At 35.8% G+C, this 19,446-nt stretch overlaps 2 protein-coding genes across 3 annotated transcripts; both read left to right on the plus strand.

Annotated features, from left to right (window-relative positions):
- Window positions 1-806: 806 nt before the first annotated feature.
- Window positions 807-7,809, plus strand: LOC110797416 (uncharacterized). Its single transcript, XM_022002532.2, has 8 exons — window positions 807-1,518; window positions 3,553-3,598; window positions 5,635-5,684; window positions 5,761-5,802; window positions 6,653-6,766; window positions 6,999-7,077; window positions 7,246-7,317; window positions 7,417-7,809. The coding sequence occupies exons 1-8, from the start codon at window positions 968-970 to the stop codon at window positions 7,462-7,464; spliced, it is 1,002 nt and encodes a 333-aa protein (XP_021858224.2). The 5' UTR covers window positions 807-967; the 3' UTR covers window positions 7,465-7,809.
- A 195-nt stretch (window positions 7,810-8,004) lies between these two features.
- Window positions 8,005-13,820, plus strand: LOC110797415 (F-box/LRR-repeat protein At5g02910). Of its 2 annotated transcripts, XM_022002530.2 has the most exons (5): window positions 8,005-9,687; window positions 10,343-10,404; window positions 11,721-12,771; window positions 12,964-13,137; window positions 13,266-13,820. In XM_022002530.2, exons 3-5 carry the CDS (start codon window positions 11,737-11,739, stop codon window positions 13,629-13,631), a joined length of 1,575 nt encoding a protein of 524 aa, XP_021858222.2. In that variant the 5' UTR covers window positions 8,005-9,687; window positions 10,343-10,404; window positions 11,721-11,736; the 3' UTR covers window positions 13,632-13,820. The 2 variants fall into 2 exon arrangements, with proteins under 2 accessions (XP_021858222.2, XP_021858221.2); XM_022002529.2 differs by having other exon boundaries at window positions 8,005-10,404.
- The last annotated feature ends 5,626 nt before the right edge of the window (window positions 13,821-19,446 follow it).

A 19,446-nucleotide genomic window follows, 5' to 3' on the forward strand; every position in this document is an offset into this window, starting at 1 on the left:
CATCTGTAAAATATGTTGTCAACAGGTAATATTATACAATTAACTCTTATTAATATACAATTAATAACTTTAAATATACAGTCATTATGGCTGCAAATGAGGCGAGCCGATTTGAGTTTTACGTTGTTCGAGCTAAGCTTGATAAGGATTTTACTGGTCGAGCTTGTCTCGAGCTTAAACGAGCTTTGCAACTTTTTGCTCGAGCTTTGTTCGCTAAGCATTAGGATGTATCGAGCTCGGCTCGAGCTCGCTCGTTTAGCTCGAGGTTGAACCCGAGTTCGAGCTCGAGCTAATCGAGCTTTACTCGAGCTTAATAAACGAGATTTGAGAAATCGTCAGATTGATTTGTATATAATCAAGGAAAAAGTTCACAAAATATATGCATGACTGAATATTCTATGAGATATTATACTACATGATATATTCTCTTCCATTTTATACATTTTTCTTGACATTTAAGGGTCATATATTTTTTTTAAAAGCTTGTATTTTATTCCACTAAATTACTTTTTCGAGCTTAAACGAGTTATAAACGGGCATATAAACGAGCTTATAAACGAGTAATTAATGAGCTGTAAACGAGTGCTCGTGAACATTAACGAGTTGAACGTAATGTTGTTCGACCTTGAGTCGTTTAATTTTCGAGCCTAATTTTTTTATTCAAACTTATTCATTAATTAATAAATGAGATTTGACCGAACCTGTTCGCGAGTTATTAACGAACGTATTGGTTCATTTACAAGTTACAACCAATTGAAAAATTATAACACCTTTTATTTTCCGGCCATATATTTACAAATGGCTAATCAATGACAGTAACTCGGAATTTCTCAGTTGGGGCTTGGAACACGAATTTGAGTTTAGAGGCTCCCGACTCGCAAACCGACGGATACATATAATTTCTCGCGGCATCTTTCACTTTACAACTTCACAGACTCTTCAATTCAAACCCAGGAAGCCCCCAAAAATGGCGAGCGACAGGGATTCGAGGAGAGAAAAACACGAGAGAGAAGACAGAGGCGTCGTCGTTGAACGACACGACGACAAAAAATCCAAACGAAACGCAGAGGAATCCGGCGACAATACCGAATCAACCATGGATTCCGAAGGTCAGCAACCTATGAAGAAGCACAGTAGCAAGAGGAGCAAGCGAAGTTCGTCATCTTCGAGAAGTCGGAGAAGACGATACAGCTCTGATTCTGAATCGGATTCGGATACTGAGTCGGACTCGTCTTCTGAGTCGGGTTCCGAGAGTAGTGAAAGCGAAAGTGAGGAGGAGAGGAGGAGGAGGAGGAGGAAGAGGAGAGAGAGGAAGAGGAGAGAGGAGAAGGTGAAGGAGAGGAAAATGAGGAGGAGAGAGAAAGAGAAGAAGAAGAGGAAAAGAGGGGAGGATGATGATGACTATGATAAGAGGAAGAAAAAGAAGAAGGATAAGAGCAAGAAGAAGGAGAAGGGGAAGACTGGAGCTGTTACTAGTTCTTGGGGAAAGTATGGGATTGTTAGAGAAGTTGATATGTGGTATGATTTCTGATTATTATTCTGCCTTTTCAATTTTAGCGTTAGGGTTTTTATTCATATGTGGTTCGAAAGTTTATTCAGATATTTTGATGATTAGTGTTTTAGGATTGTAGATTTTTTGGACGATTAATGTGGTATGATTCCTATTATTGTTCTGCCTTTTCAATTTTCAATTTAGGTTCAGGGTTTTTGTTCCTAAACCCTATTGAAGGAGTGGAGATTTGTTGCTTAGAGGAAATTAGGGTTACAGTTGTAGGAAGTATTTGGTTAGTTTTGGGAGTTATTTATTGTTGAGAAGTAGTGATTTTGCAAAAATGTTGTCTAAAATGACGCATTGTTGCTAGAACCACTTCCCTTAGGTCCTTTCTCGCAAAAAAAATTTACACTAAGGTGTGATTTCACAAAAAAATTATATAAGGTCCTTTCTCTCAAAATTTGAATTATAAAAGGGCCTTTTTGGCAAATTTGCCTTTTGTTGCTTAATTTGTTCAGAGTGCTGATTTATTGATTTATGGAAATTAGGGTTGTCATCGCAATAGATTTCCACTTTGGTTTTTGGAGCTGTTGATTGTTGAAAAGATGTGTGTTTTTGAAAATATTGTCGGAAATGACGAATTGCTTTTTTAAAAGCTCAAATTATGCGAGTCTTAATAAATATTTGGCAAAGGAGGGGAACTGGGTTAATGTGTAATGGCCTAATCTGCTTAAAGACAAGCTGTTCTCTTTGTTTTATTTTTCACCATATAAATAAACATTTGGTAAAACTTCACAACTATTTCCCTTTTCCCATGTTTCTTTGGAAGTCTAAGGCTCTGGTTAAGGTGTTTCTGGATGGCTTGTATGGACTAAGCAGAGGGCCCAATTGTAGAGTTGGCAACCAAAAAAGTCACCCCGGATGTATTTTTTACTTTTTTTTTTGATATAGTAGTTGAGAGTATTGAGACCAGGGGAGTTTTTGTTGTTGTCTTGTAAGTTGGTTGGGTCTCTTACTATCTCTTTGTAGTAGATTGTTAGAGGTCAATTGAGTGCAATGGATTAATCCACTATTCCACTGTCTGTTTCGAAACAATTGCGATTTGGTAATGTTGGTTTGAGGATAAATAAGAAGATTTTCTTTGGAGGTTTTTATGATTTTTGAATCAGTTGTCTTGTTCCAGTCCTGACTTGGAACAAAAGGGAGTTTGAGCGTCTAGGAGTAGGAATTAAGTTAGGCAAACTCAGGCTTCTGGACGGTGTGCTGTTACTGGAGCAATCTTTGCAAACAAATACCAATGAAGGGGTGAGATTAAATGTAAGCGCGAGCTAGGGAGATATTATTGAAGCTCGGCTTAGCTATAGCTATTTGAGAGATAACTTGACTGATTAGTTACTTAAGGCCACCAACTGTAATGTCACAACTCCTTGAAGATATAAGCAAGCCAACTGCAGCAGCAATATTTTCATAAAGAAAAAAAAAGCAGAGAATTTTGCATCAATCCACCCAATACACCCCCGGCCCCTGCTAGTTGGTTCCTCTGTCCCAACAAATTTGTCCTCTAAGAGATTTTATGGCTCACAGTGTTCCTACTTCTACTGTCCCAACAATTACGTTATGAAGCTTGGGAGTCGCAGTGTTGTTTTGTAGCTCAAACACTTTATTTGACTTTAGGTACCTATGAAAAATACTTGATACTCCAAATCATCCCAATCGAATGTGTATGTGTGAACACATGACACTTTTCATTGATCTAATAAATTACAATATTTTCGTAAAATTGTCGAGCCTAAACCTGGATTGATATCTGTATTCTACACTAGTAGCCTAATCTGAGTAACAAGCATTGCTGAGTCTCAACTTGTGGCACACAATAAAATATTAGTGGTAATTGGCCAGGCAAACAGAGCCTACTGTGAAACTTTCCTTTCACCTTTTTAAATAATTGTCGGTCATAGTAGAGTTTGTTTTCAGTTTTGATACTACTTACTAGTTACTACTTTATTAAGCTTCTGTTTACATTTTGTGGTATGAGTCATTGAATCATTTGCTGCTTGTAGGAACAAACGACCAGAATTCACAGCATGGTTATCTGAAGTGAAGCAGGTACTTATACCTTTCCTAGTTGGGATTATAGATAGGGATCTATTTGTATTTCTTATAATACTAATGGCTGTCAGCCAAATTGTTTATGTTTTGACTATATGAGACGCGTTCTTTTCTTTTTGATGATTCGATCATCCAACATGTTGCCTTTGGTTTGCTAATAGTTTCCTTTGTTGTTACAAGTCTTGTCTTGTTGGAAAGTTCTCTAAAACACAATGCTACGGTAGTATGGTGTAAGCATTCTTGGCATATAGCATTGTAACCATACTAGTCCTATTTGCACGAGATGTGTGCGTCAGTTACATAAAAAAATCAATATTCTATCAAAAAGAATTGCATCATTGAAAATAAATGGCAAGTAATGATTATATATAGTACATAGTGCATGATACATCTAAAATATATTCATAAACATAAATGTATAAATCCGATCTCCTCTTAAAAAGTAAAAAATCCACATTTTATGTAAAAAAGTACAAAAAGTTTCCTACAATATTTCCTATTAACCATAGCTAATTATTTATGCAAGCAAATAAACAATCTTTAGTAATTTTTTTTTCCAAAGCTTGTATTATTTATTTAATTAACTAAGGGTAATGAGGGAACTCCCAGTTTTTGACGCCACCTCAAGACATCCCTTATTGAACAGAGATAGTAAATCACGTTGCTTTCCTCTTGAAAATCATTGTTGTTCTTTTCTACAGTTGTACCTCACATCTTGGTACATGTCCGAGGTTCCAATTTTTAAAGAGATGTTTTTATGTGATATTTTTTTTCTTCTTATACAGTTACTATTACTTATTGAAGTTATTATTACCATCAAATGGATAGCTAAGGCCTTAAGTAGACTCTTTGTGCCCTGATTTTTCAGCCACTCTTCTAATGCGTGTGTGTTATAAACTACGTATCACCAACGATTAGGAACGAACCCTACCGGTACAATGTGGAATAAATGGTAAAATAACAGTAATAATGAGACAAATGTTGAGGAGGGAATTTGGATTTCCTCACCTAACCGTCTTGATGATTCCTCTCACCAACTGTACTGTATTTTCTAGCTAGGCTTAAACCCTCTTTATAGGCTAAACTCGAAACCCACATCTTCTAGAATTATACTTGCTCCCCAAGCCTAAATAACTCTTGAGATTGGTACATAACAATATGCTACTAGCTTCCTAGTTAACATTAAGTAAACTAGGAAACTAATAATAAACAAGATAATACTTGCCAACCAAGCTTCCTATATAGACTTGTATTCCACTGCTCCACGTGACATGGTAATGTTTCACTTGGAAACATCTACCAAAAGCATCCAAACTTGAACGCACAGTAGCCTGCAGCTCTTGTCTTGGCTCAATATTAATTATCTTGTTTTGGTACATAGACTTATCGGAATAGCCCCAAGATCCCAACTCGTGTTCTTGCTGGTTGATGTAAGTTGCATTTATTCCCTAAAAAGTATGAGGTTTCTTTTTTCTCGATTACGTGCTTGGTATTGATTTGAACTGTGGTCTATTGATTTGATTTGTGGATGACAATGAATCCTAATCAGCTCAGGAGTGTTTCAATGAATTTAACAGTTCATGGGCCATCTATGTCTCACTAATTATATGATGGGGGAATATGAGATACTAGACTGTTCATTTCTTTATAATTTGGGATAACACAATTTACACTGTATATCAATAATTTAAATGGTGGAATTTTTTTTTTTATACAATTCAATTGTAGTTAATAATTAATTTTCAGACCTAGTGTTCTCCAGTCAATGATTGAAAGCGATCTCCTTTTTTGTATATGTTCTGCGTACCAGAACAATCCATGTTCCAAGCAAAATTCCTTTAGCTTTCGATGGAGATATTAATGCTGATTTATTTGCTAAATATCATGTGTGTGCATAAATACAGCCATATAGGGTGTGCTTATTTCATGGAAGTATTGTAGTGTAAAGTTGTCTTATTGGGGACTAGTTAGAAGTTAAAATATTTATTTGCAAATTTGGGGGCAATAATTGGACATTTTGAATTCTTTCTCAGGTGAATCTTGAAAGCCTACCTAACTGGGAAGAGAAGAAAATGTTTAAGGAGTAAGTTATACTTTCGAACAATGCTCAGCTAGTTAACAACTGGGGTACACAAATTTAACTTCAGATTCTTGAACAGATACATGGAGGACTACAATACGGGTACCTTCCCTTCCAAAAAGTGAGTATTCTTCTTTTTTTCTTTTTTTTCATTCAATTGTTTGCTTGTATGGATTCCATGAAACACTCACCAGAGGATAAAACTGTTTCAGGAAAACCCTCGATCCTATATTTTTATATGTTTATTTCATATTCTTCTGAAGCATCACACAATTGGCATATCACCATATCCATGATTTTCAGCACACGGGTTCAAACATAAGATAATAATAAGCTTAACTCATGAGCTGTGAAAACTCGAATCTCGTATCTATAAGGTTAGAGATGTGAGGATAACTATATTGCCCCTCCACCACTTAAATTACTTATTATGTCAGTATTTACTATCTCTGTCCATTTGAAAATAGTGGATCTTAGATTAACTTTTATGAATAAAATTAATGGTATACTTCGTATAAGATATTGTCAGGATTGTATTTACCATGGACAATGCAAATACTATGTAGAACAAATAGCCAAATAGCGAAAACAAATTAATCAAGTGTTTATGAGGAGATTTCGATTTTCTCCCCTCGATTGATATCGTATTATTTAGTGCCTACAAAGTTCACACCCTCAATTTGATTAAATGGTTGGTAGTGTGAGGAAAGTGGAAAGTGTAACACACGCATTCAGTTTCTGGGTTATGTTCTTTCATTCACTAAAATCCTTGTGCAATTCTTGATAAGTTTTTTTGGTAAAGGTTTTTACGATTTTATTTCCTTGTTATTATGCATATATTTTTTTCAAAATACTGAACCCAGTAATCCCCGGATGTCGATGCATCATACTCCTCCTAAAAGTGTTTCCACTTCCAGTGGTATGGGATATGTAAAATGCATTTCTTACCTAAGTTTTCGATTGTGCTGCAGGTACTATGACCTTGATGTTTATCACCGAAATAAAATTGAAAAAGTGATGAAAAAGGGTTTCAAAAAGGTCGTGGAAACAGAGCGCACTGTATTTAATGATGAAGAACAGCGTCGGTATGTATTGCCCCTTCAACATACTTTCATTCTTGTAATCTTGTAATTTGGCATTTTCAAAACTTATAGCTGTTTGTCTTGCTGTAATATTAGCTGTCATGAGGGTTAAGTGACTTTCCACCTTTTTCACTTCTGGAATTAGTAGCACTCTTTATTTCCCTAACTATTCTTACATGACAATTTTCATACATGTTTAATGAACGGAAATTCTCTGATTGTCTCTTTATTGCAGGCAAGAAATGATGCAAGTACGTGAGAAACAAAAGGAACAAGAAGTGGAGGCATTGAAGGATGCCATGAAGAGTGGCATGGTTAGTCTCAGTTGCTAATACGGGGATTTTCTGCTTGCTAATGCATTTTATTGTCTTTTACTATCCAAATACTTAATATTGGCATTTTCTGCTTGCTAATTCTTTTTTTTTTTCCATTCTTTTGGTTTCATTGTTTTTCTTTTTTCCATTTTGTGGCTGGAATCTTAGGCACAAGCAATGAAAGACCAAGCTCGGATGAAGGAGGAAATGACTTATTTGTTTAAAATCGGAAACGTTGAGGTGAGAAATTGCGATTCTAATCTGTGCAATGTAGTGCACTTGTTGGGCATGTACTCTGGACTTGCTAACTGACAATAATGATTTGAAATGTATCTGTAGGCGGCAACTGCTATCCAAAAAAAATTGGACCCTGACGTTCTCATGTGAAAAAGGAATGCAATCAGCAAAATCTTGCAGAAGCTTCTTAACTGGCAGGTGTGATGCAGGTTTTAGCATAAGTAATTCGAGAGGTCTATTTGGGCTCCAGCTGCAGGCAAGAAAATAATAGATTGTACCAGTCCTATGTGAGGATGCCTTTCTGTTTTTTGGGGGTGTATTTGTTGTCATGTGGTAACGTATATTTGAAAATAAGATGGAGACATTTGCTTGTGTTGAGCTAATTGAGTGTGACATGAGTCTAAAAATTGTGAGGCGGGTATTTCTTTATTTTTGTAGCTGTGCAGACAGATAACATTTTCAAGCATATCGTACTTCCATAATGTCTTCTTCCGACTTTACCATTGTAATTATAAACTTCTCTTGTTTCTGCCATTCATATTGTTACTTAGTTACTACTCCCTCCGTCCCTTATTGTTTGCCCCATGTCCTAAAAATGATTATTAATAATTGGGTTGGGTGGAATTGAGAAAGACAAAAGTGGTGGGACAAATGTGTTTATGTAGAGTAAAATTGTGGTCCCATGTTCATTTTTGTAATGGGGCAATCTTTTGGGGACGGACCAAAATAGCAAATGGGGCAAACAACAAGGGACGGAGGGAGTACGAGACAGTTTTAGTGGTAATCCTGCTTTCCTGTAATGTGCCGCTGTCACCACTCCACAAACATTCTTGTAAGTGTTCCTCCTCTACTTTCCCTTCAGCCTAACCTGCAAAAAAGGTGGCAGAAACTTGGATTTTTTTTCCTTAGGGCTATCATAAAACTAGCCAACCAAAAAAAAATTTCTGCTCCTGTCTATAAGTGTAGTGCAGAATGTGTACTTTGTTATGATCCGGTCTTCAAAAGACTGAGAATTACACAACACTTTTATCTGTTGCTCATAGTTTTTTGAATGAATTTTTTTTGGATAGAATCGAAGGGGAGGAACTCGAGGAAGAGAAAGGGGGTCTGTTGCCCCTTGTTTGATATAAGGTTGGCGAAGGAGAGGCCATGGAATAGGAGGAATCCATAATCATTCCCTTTCTATTGAATTAAATTCTTCCAAAGTTGGAAAGATTTGGAATCTTCACCTTATCTCCCCTTCCCTCTTCTTTGTTCCCTATGCTTGCCTCCAACATTATTATCCAAACATATTGTTGAAGTCATCGATATAATAGTGTGATTCAATAAGTAGCACAGAACATTGTGGGAAACTCCTAAATCCTTTTATGTTTCTTGTTTTGCTGCAGGTTACCAGTCATTCAGTTTCAATTTCTTTTATACTTGTTGCATCACGGCTCAAATGTTTTTTGCATTGATTTTTCAACCTCGCCTGTTGCCACCAAATATGTGTGCTAATATACAGCTTCAGTTTCTAGGTTCGGTGTACAACTGGGAGAAAATTTCAAGTGCAAGTAGATCAAAGTTTCTTTAGTGGATTCTTTGATCACTGCTGAAAATTGTATTCATTCAAAGCTACCATTTAGTGTAGAAATATCAGGAGTTGGTTATCTTCTTAATCCGTGTGTTTTATTGTAACTGATCTGTTTGTCATCCATTAAATTGCAACTTTCACTTTGATGCAATAAGATTTTACACTGGTGACAGCATGCATGCTTATTCATTATCTGCTACATATTGGCATGGAGGCTCTTGTAGAATGGAAATTGTCAATTACCCTATGTGTATGTTTTATTATAATATTGTCAGCCCACCTTTTCTGTGATTTGATGATCTTCTCATGCTTTGTGTTAGATCTATGGCTTCCTAAAATCTTGTCATGTCATATCTGAAACATTCTGTGTGTACTATGGTTCCAACAAGTTAAGATATATTCATGTGTAGACTAGTATCTCTTTGTGCACTATGCAGTGTTTATCAGTGGAAGGTGATGCGCCCTACATACATTTTTCTGTAGGTCATTTCACAGGCACAGTGTAAGCAAGTTACTGTCCATGTTGGAAGAATGTCTCAGACTCTCAGATGATATAAGAGAAAAACAGTATAATTTAAAGATAGCTTTTAGATTGTCATTCCGTACATAATAATAGATAGATCAATTATCATGTTGAAATTTCAATTGCTTTTGCTTTTGCTTTGTAATTCATGATAGCAGTCCTCCTACAATATTAAACACTTGCTGTTGGATCTTTGATTCTGATCTTCATGTATCCAAGCGCTAAAAGGTGACTGCTGCTGCAAGAATGTGAGTGGGATATCTTCAAGCGGTTGCAGGTAGTAGTTGTTGCTTGTTATGATTCATGCTTACTGCACAGTTCTTATTTATGTTACTTTTATGGCAATTGGATCCTCTAACATTAACATACCGTTAAAGGATTTAGCATAGTTGTAAAACAGAAATAGGGAATATGTGTGTATTACTTACCAGGTGCTTAAATGGCTCAAACTATCTATTGGAGTATTTGTGAGCATTTATACAAGGGAGGTGACTGGTTCTTATCTGTTAAGGTCTCTTTGCTTTAGTACGGAGGGGTGGTAGTTATTTCATCCAAGATAGGGTAAGAAGGTTTGTCAAACACATCTTACCATGTATCTCAGATTCCAACAGATATCAGATGGCTAAGCTGCCAAATTCTATTCTCTATTATTGGGTGTCTCCTCCTGTTGTTTTATTTAATTTAATTGTTGTAGGCTCTTTATCTCACTTTTAAATTCGAAATTTTTATTAACACGTGTAAGACCGGCAGCTATGCGTTAAAAGATGTTATGAATATCAGATCATACCTTTGTTTTCCCAACGGTCAAGATTCAATGATTATAATTGGAAAATAATCATTCATGATATTCTTCCAATTATAGCTGCATAATTTATTTTATATAGGGTATTAGGGCTAAATTTCACATACTCTCTCCTCATTTCATTGCATAGTCGAAACAGATCAGCGCAGCTGATACAGACCAAGATCAGCACAGAAGTCAGAGTTAACATAGGTAAGACACAATCCTCATATCCATGATCATTTGTCCTTTTTGTGTCGATTTGTTCTTTACAACCTTGTACTACGTATTTCGTATCATCCCTCTCATTTTTCATTCTTATACACAGTAGTTCGTTATCTGCGTGCTTTAATTTCAATATAGATGGTATTTTCCGGTCCTGTAAAGACTCACATTCTTTGATGAGACATATGAGTCAATGTGGCATAATTGGTTCACAGTAAATTGAAGCTGCTTAATCAAAGAACATTAAATGTTACTAGGTCTCGCTGATGATATAGTTGGAATTTTCTTTTTGTATATATGCTTGTTATGCTCACTTGTGTAAGTTGATGATGAATTCTACCTTTTGCCTAATTTCTTTGATGAGTTTCGCTTGTAGCAGGGCCTTAAATGGCCAAGTAGTATCAGTCATTCTAAGTCTCTAACAATTGGCTTCCAGAAGCACAAGTGTTCTTATGATTTAAGGAGGAGGGTTTATTGATTGTACGTGTTCGTCTAACTTTCTTTTCATTCTAGCCGAGCTGGCAGGGTGGTTCTCTCGTTAAGTCGTTTGTGTGTGTTTTGGGTTGGGAAGGGGTTGGTGGGGAGGTGTGTTGAACTGTGTTTTTGTGCAATTTAGCTCCCTAGAAAGGAAGAAGGGCTCTATTTGTCCTCATCTGTTTGACTGTTGATATTAAATTTAGGCCTATTATGTTCACGTTATTCCCACTTATTTCAGTGGCAATAAGTTCATATGACATAAAGTCCAGGTAAAATAGGGCTATGACCTATCCAAGTTCATTTTACATCTAAAATAAGTTTTAGTTAATTTTGATAAGTTCTAGTAAGTTCAAATAAGTGAATATCAGGTGAATAGAACTCACCCTTACGTATCCCTTTTGTTGGATGTGTCTTAGTTTGGTTTGGGAAATTCTTTAATTAATTGACAGGAGAATCAAATTTGTTGTTTAATTATGGAGCTGTGTTCCCATTCATTTTGGAAGAAATGAAGCGTGGAAAGCTTTTTATTTATTATGAAAAAGCTTTATTGGAGTATGTAGGTCGTAATCTTGTTCAGAATCATTGCAGTTGTTGGGTATTATTATATAAGTTTGCTCTATTTACATAAATTGAGATTAAATCGCTTATCCATCTAGTAGTATTAGGATGATAACTTCAACCTTCATACTTCTACTTGAAAATATGTCTGGAGTTTCCAATTTACGGTGAGTGATGTGATTCATTCATTCATCCAATTATATTTTTAGAAAACACAATATTGGTCTCTGTTATTTCTCTACTGAGCATTCTGTTTGTTCCTTAAACAGCTATTTATTCTTTCTGATGGATTGCCTTCAACCGAGTTTGAAATACCCAAGAAGTTCAGCAATCTTGGATGACATTAGTGGGCCGGATTATATCAGCAAGCTTCACGATGATATTCTTATACATATGCTAGACAAACTTCCTATGGAAGAAGCAGGGCGTACCTCCCTTTTATCAAAAAGGTGGAACGGCCTATGGAGGCACAAGAGGAACGTTGAATTAGGTTACAAGTTGTTCCAGAAGCCCAATAGGAGCGTTAAATTAGGTTACAAGTTGTTCCAGAAATCTGGTAATGATGTCTTGCCATTGTTGATCAAAGGTTTCAGTGATGTTCGGCAACAAACTATCCATCGTCTAAGTGCCTCTCTTCGTTATGACAAAACTATGTTAACTGATATTAAGTTATTGATGGATTATGCTAGTTCGAAAAATGTGGAAGAGCTATATATGGATTTCAATGCTAAGACTGACAACATTAAGTGGAGGAGACGGTACTCATTTGTCCTTAAACCTGAACTTGTAAAACAGTTTTCGTCATTGGTTAAATTGAGTTTGAAGTCACTGAAACTGGAAACACTTCCTCCTTTGTGCTTCATGGCTCTAGGTGAACTTTTCCTTGAGCAGGTCAAACTTGGTGAAGACTCAGTGGAGAAGATTACTAGCAATTGTCCTTCTCTTGCTCTGCTCTGTCTTAGCAATTGCAATCCAAGTTCTGACCTGAATATTGTTATTGCTGCAAACTCTAATATTCTTCATTTGGTAATACGGGAGGAGTTTACTGGGCCCCAAAACACACCATACTCCTGTAGTATTAGAGCTGCAAATGTAAAAACAATAGAATTTGCATCAGCCTTGCCTAGAAAAGGATATCAGATGAAAGGAACTCTATCCTGTTCTGAAGCAATATTTCGACTTGATCAAATGGAACCTAGACTTGAAGCAGTAAAAGTCTTTAGTTCAGGAATTAGGGGAAATTATACACAGAACTTTTTGGGGCTTCTAGGGAAGTTAGTGACTGCTGAAGTGCTTACTTTGAGTAGCTGGTGCATTCAGGTATGGATTACTTTTGTCCTTTTTGTTCATTAATTGAGCATCTCATGATTTTCTGTTCATTAGTATGTAAATCAAATTAAGTTGGATGTTGCCCAAAAGTCGGACAATATGTTGCTTATATGATGTGTCCTGTTCTTCAATTATTGATTCATGTATTTGTTTGTTCTGAATGTCGTGTTTCCTTGACTGCAGGTTCTATCAATAGAGGTTCATCGCTGGAATAGACCTCCAACCTTTGAGGCCAAACATCTCATCCTGGAGATCGGACTGAATAGATGGGAGTTCCCGGGAGTAGCCTACATGCTTTTGGGTTGTCACAAACTTGAGAATCTCGTCGTAGTCATGGGTGCTCCTGCAAAATTAGATGCAAGTTCTTTTACTCTGTCCAATGTCCATTGATAGGATCAATATCATATCCTGGAGACCTTGTTGCAATTTTTTATTTTTTATTATTTTGTCTTTTCTAATCGTTCGATTTGTTTTCTAACGTGCAGTATGGATCCGTGGAGACTTTGGTACGCCTCGGACGTATTGGACTACCTGAACCATCCAGCAAGATTTTGCAGAAGCTAGAAGTTGTCGAATTCAAAAACTACCCGGGACCTTATGGTACTTGGGATGGTGATGAATTCAATCAGGATCGTTTTTTTGCTGGATCTGAAGTTGGAAGTCTGCTGGTATGGAATCTGAAAACGTACGCAGACAATCTAAAAAAAACTGTATTTTCTACGGGTGAAAAGTGCTTTGCAACCGACCAATTTAGACGATTTGGGGATCTGTCCTCAGCTGCAAACCTGGGCCTGTGCCATATACCATGTGTATATAGAGTCTTCGGGTATAAATGTTATCAGCACCTTTAGAATACAACTATATAAGTATGCAATGATGTTTTGCACTTTTGCACTATGGAAACTAATTTATGTCTTTGTTTGAATTTTCTTTATATTTCACAGAAGGGTCATGACTCATGAGATGTGAAACTCTAGTTTACCCTGTGTTGGGTTAATATCTTCTTTGCTGATATAATCAGTTCATTTTCCTTGGTACTATTCTCTTGTTTCCTTTATTTTCTTCCCCTCTTGTGTGTTAAGTGTGTTGCTTTCAGTACTTCACATAACCCGGTTTATCGAGTTACACGTTCATTGTTCCGTACATATCATTGCTATCTACGATGTGTTCAAGCAGCGGCTTGAGTAGTTCTAACATTATATTTGTTTATACGGACTACGAAGTAAGTTCTTGTATAGCAGGTGCAACTTTTGTGTGTGAACAATTGGCCATTGTCTGACTCTACTTTGAGTTATCTGTTATCATCACTTTGGTAAAGGCCATCTTTGACAAGTTGGTAACTTAATACTCTGTAATTAGTTGGGTAATCTTTATGAATATTCAGGAGTAGTCGTAAATATTCCAACTTTCAGTTGAGTCTCTTGAAACTATAAAGTTGTAAGGTGTTCTCTGTGTTTCCAACTTTTTTTTTTTCGACGGAAGTGTGTTTCCAATAATATTGGGCTTCCGCTGATGCATATACGAACTTCTTAGTATTTACTGTAGCTTCTCAATAACAAAGGTCTTTATCTTAGGCCAATGCTGCCACATACGGAGTTATGAATTTACATAGAAACTTGAAGAGACGGGTTTTAAAAGAAAATTTGACTTTTAAAAAATGAACAAAGTAATCGTACGGTATACTTAGGGATGTTAAAAAGTGACCCCACCTAAGAAATCGATTGAACCAATCAACAATCGATTGAACCAATCAACAATCGATTCGAATATATATGAGAAATAGAGATCTCAAAATCGAATTGATTATTTGTCGATCCGAAATCCGACTTAACACGTCATGCAATACCCAAACCACTAGCAACCCAAGGACACTCGTAACCTACATCCGTTAACTTTTAATCGAAGCGAACCTGCGACCGATCCTAGCAATTCGAAAATCGATTTACCCGATAACAACCATAATCAACTCGGCCGATAAAACCCCATATTTGATTTAATCCGTCGACCCGAATCCGTATTCAACCGAATTATTGTCAATTGGACCCGATTTAATCAGACATCCGAAATAATTCAACTCGAATTAACTTGATAAACGAAAGCCACCAGAGATGAAACATATCAGATTTAACCGGAATCCTATTCAATTTACTGATTATTACTTTGACTCAAGTTAACAAAATAGAACTATTAATTATGTAAATCCAACATGATATATGAAAATTTATTCCATATTAAATAATTTGGAGACAAAATCTTTACTTGGCATGTAGTCTTAGAATAATAATGTGATCTGAATTTTATACTGAACTCGTGAGTCACTCGATAAATAGAACATAAGAATACAAACTTTACTTGATCTAAACTTGAACTGCAAACTCAATCCGTATTGACTCGAATTCGAGGTAAGTCTGATCCGAACTTGACCCTAACCCGAGACTCGTTGTTCCATATTTGACCTAAATCCGAGACTTAGCCGATCCGCACATGACCCGTACTCGAAGTAAACATGTCAAAATTGTACCAAAATCCGACATGCACCCGAGCCAAATTCAATTCGAACCAAATCAAACGGATACAAAACCGTTTAGACTCGCACCAGTTCCAACCCGAGATTAACCTGAACCGAAGTTACCCGAATAGATATTGAGTTCTATCCTAAACAATTTATTACCCGTCTTCATCCAAACCAAAGTTATCCGAACCAATCCAAATTCGATTTTAATCCGAAACAAGTTATCACCCAATTTTATGCGAACCAAAGTTATTTGAACTAATCCGAATAGAAATATTGACCCGACATTAACCGAATACGATGTGAATAAAACCGTTTGTAACCGATCCGATGACCCATTGAGGCTGCGTATAACCCATTTCTTAGAAGTTTACTTCATTGTTTATATGTCTGCCAAAACTCCATCTAGTTATTTTTTAGGTCATACGCTTTCTTCACATAATTTATCAGGAATTATTTTCTACGGATAGATACCATGTCGTAACTCCTATTTTTCAACTTTTATGCTCCTTTCATATATTAACATTTCATGGAGTATTAATTTATTTTTAAACTTTTTCCTAGGAATTTTTTAAGAAAACTGTGTAGGTGTAAAAATAGGTGTAAAATAAGAATGTGAGTGAGTGTAAAAAAACCCGTGAATAAATTTATATTTTATAAGAGAGAGTTAACAAACATGTGTAAAAATGTGGAAAAAGGGTTAAATTAGAAAGGAGTAGAATTGTTTGTTGGTTCAATGGTGGTTGGGGTTGAAATTGGTAGGGAGGACACGCGTTCGATCCCCAGCAACAATGATTGAAAGGAGACTGAAATCTATCCGCCCAAAACTCACCCCGAATCCGGATTATCCCTAAAGGTGATCTGGGTGCTACCAAAAAAAATAGAAAACGAGAAGCAAGAAGAACGATAAGCGTTGGAGTATACTGTATCCATTTGGATAGAATTCTAGGCAAACTTCACTTTTCCAAGTTTGCGCAACTTGCTCCTCACTGACCTCTTTCAATGCTCTTCATGATATTTTTCGATTATATCAAATACTTCCTACAATTTATTTTAGTTAAGACATTTTGTTTTTCAAGTTTGCCAATACATATATTAAACAATTAATATATTTAATAACTGATAAGTAAAAATTATTTTTCAAAATATAGAAAAATCTAACAAGGTCCCCATATGAATATGTTTTTCCTAAAATCAAAAATAAATAAAATACATTATGAGAATAGTGCAAAAAGTAAAGCATTCGCAACTGTTTTAAATTGTACTTTGTGAATGACCGTGTACATCCCAAAGAGTGAAACAAACTTACTCTTGTTGCTAAGCAAAGGTATAGTAAGTTTCTAAGACAGAGAGAAAAGCACATTTCAACCTTAATATATACAAAGGTCTAATCCTTAAAAGGAGGCACTTTGGAGGGGGCATCCTTAATTACTCTTCTTGCTGCTCTAAACTCTAAAGTGCCTTAACACATTGATACGGACCAAGTTAATCATAGTGGGAGTTTCAATCGAATAGGGCCTTTTATCTAAAACCAGTTAGGGATGTCAATGGGGCGGGGCGGGGCGGGTGCGGATGTAGGTCCCTCCATCTCCATCCCCACCTAAAATTTTTATCCCCATCCCCGCCCCATCACCCATGGCGGGTACAAAATTCATCCCCATCCCCGCCCCAACGGGTGTAAGCTAAAATCCATCCCCGCCCCACCACCAACCGGGTATCCATCCCCGCTTCATACCCGCCTAATTTTTCTTATTTAGCAAATATTTGCTATATATACAGAGTAATAAAAGTTAACTATAGAAGAAAATACCTTATGACTAAAGTAACATATATAATCGAAAAAAATACCCGTAATAACAAAAAAATCCAAACAAAAAACTCAAAAATCTCACCTAAATTCATATTATCACCTAGACATGTAAGTAAATCCACAATCACCTCATCACCCATGGCGAGTATGAAGCGGGGCGAGCGGGGATGAGGAGGGTGGGGATGGGGTGGGGCGGGTTCAACAAAAAATCCACACCCGCCCCATCACCCATGGCGGGTACGGTTTTTATACCCATCCCCGCCCCATCACCCGCCAAACCTACCTCCATCCCCGCCTACTTGGGGCGGATGCGGGGCGAGTCTCCCACGAAACCCGCCCCACTGACATCCCTAAAACCAGTTGTTGGATCGCGATCCTCAAGGTATACAAAAAATTTCGTAAAAAAGTTAGGTAAAAGACGACATCGATAAATTTGTGATAAATGTTAGAAAAGTAATATTAAAGTTCGATTTGATAATACAAATCACAAGTAAATGATAATACAGTATAATATTAGAACTAACAAACCATCTCAAACTTCCCCTTGTAAACAAAATAGTTAGCAAATCAACAAACTATCCAAACTGAATTAATTCACCGACAACCTTCACAAAATATCGCGAGTAATATTGATTACAATGCATGTTAATATATTACCTAAGGAAAATATTGGTACTTTTACAAAAGATGTGAGAGGCATTTTCTGTAAAAAGCCTTAGGTTAATAAGCCTAGTATCCTAGCTTCTATATTGCAATAGAATTCTAAGGGACATAGTTTACAAGTAAATCAGCCAGCTTAGTAATTGGTTCACAAAAGAGAATGTTTATTTAATACCAAATTACACTGGCAGTAGATTTTTATGAATACATTACATCGTAGGGGTTTTCTCGTGACTGAAACACGTGATCCCGATATGAGCAAATGACCCACTCAAAAAACATAAGAAAGGGTTATATGAATCCAGTTGAACTTACCCTCAATCCCTCAACAAGTTGGACAAATTCTAGCCTTTGCGTCAATAGGATGGCCACGCCCATCTAAATCACAAGCCAAACATGAAAATATATCAACTTTAATAAGATGGGAAAAGAAGATTTTCAAATATTAGTGTAGCAGTGACAGTGGAAGGATTATCAGTCAAATCGGGTTATACGAAGTTCCAAATTCTTCATTGAGAAAATTAAAAGGCACAAGCTAGAGTCATACAACTTTCAAATTCCATTCGAAGTCATATGAAGATCCTGACTTAGTTTCCTCGTAACAGATAATAAGTAAGTAAGGACGATGATATAGATCGCAAGTTGCGATAACAAAATGTTGTCGCAATCTTACGTGTCGGCATTTCATTGGTACAAATAAGCACCATGTAGGCTACACGTCATCAATTTATTTTTACTATCAATTCAATATTTTTACTATGAAAATATATAAATAAGGCAGTCGATACAAATAAGGAAATAAATATTTATTATATTCATAGTAAATATATATTTCCTTTTATCTTATAAATTACAAATTAAAAAAATAAAAATTATAATCTAATTACTTACTTTGTGCAATTAAAAAAATACATCAATTTAGTTAAAAAAATACACTAATTTATAATCTAATAATATATTTTAGGTAAATAAATATTCATAATTATATATTACTTTAAAATAATGTTTTAATTTTAATGATTAGGTAATATTTCATGTGTGCAGTGAATATGTGAATGTCGCTTAATTAATTTGAAGTCAGATGTTGCTATCAAACCAATGCGGAGTACGAAGTCAGTTGCTCCGTAAAGATGTGATATTATTCCAATAAGTCTTCCAACAAAACCACAATCAGGCATCATCTTCTCATTAGATTAGTTTTCTTTTCCTTCAAAAAAAAAAAAAAATCTCATTTTCCTAATAAACCAATATTCAAGTACTGTATAAAGACGAAATCATTTTCCTATTTTTTTTATTTTCTAATGTACTGTATTTTTTATTTTCTAAGTATAAATTAGTAAATGTATTTTTTACTTTAATTTCCTATATCATATAAATAATTAAAAGTGTTTTTTTTTTCTAATTTCCTATACAAATTAGAATTATTTTTCTGAAATAAAAAATTACATTATTCAATTTGTAAATTAAAATATTAAGATTTTCCTACCTTTTTTATGACATGTATAAAAGTTATATAATCTAAATATTTTAGTTTCCAAATACATTTATGACACATAGGCGTGCCATGTCACCACTGTGACACGGCTTAAAGGTCGCATGTTGCGACCTTTATCATTTCCGAATAAAAGATGATAAAACCCAAGACATAACATCAACTTCTTCCAGGCTTCCACTCAAGTAAACA

This window comes from Spinacia oleracea, chromosome 4, assembly GCF_020520425.1.
Source record: "Spinacia oleracea cultivar Varoflay chromosome 4, BTI_SOV_V1, whole genome shotgun sequence".
NCBI classification, from domain to species: Eukaryota; Viridiplantae; Streptophyta; class Magnoliopsida; order Caryophyllales; family Amaranthaceae; genus Spinacia; species Spinacia oleracea.

Bases quoted from the DNA above. Each gene is read 5' to 3' on its own strand.
- LOC110797416 (XM_022002532.2), top strand. From the start codon at position 968: ATGGCGAGCGACAGGGATTCGAGGAGAGAAAAACACGAGAGAGAAGAC. The intron at 3,599-5,634 runs GTACTTATACCT...ATTCTTTCTCAG, and splicing joins GGTTATCTGAAGTGAAGCAG to GTGAATCTTGAAAGCCTACC. The intron at 5,803-6,652 runs GTGAGTATTCTT...ATTGTGCTGCAG, and splicing joins GGTACCTTCCCTTCCAAAAA to GTACTATGACCTTGATGTTT.
- LOC110797415 (XM_022002529.2), top strand. From the start codon at position 11,737: ATGGATTGCCTTCAACCGAGTTTGAAATACCCAAGAAGTTCAGCAATC. The intron at 12,772-12,963 runs GTATGGATTACT...CCTTGACTGCAG, and splicing joins TGAGTAGCTGGTGCATTCAG to GTTCTATCAATAGAGGTTCA. The intron at 13,138-13,265 runs GCAAGTTCTTTT...TCTAACGTGCAG, and splicing joins GTGCTCCTGCAAAATTAGAT to TATGGATCCGTGGAGACTTT.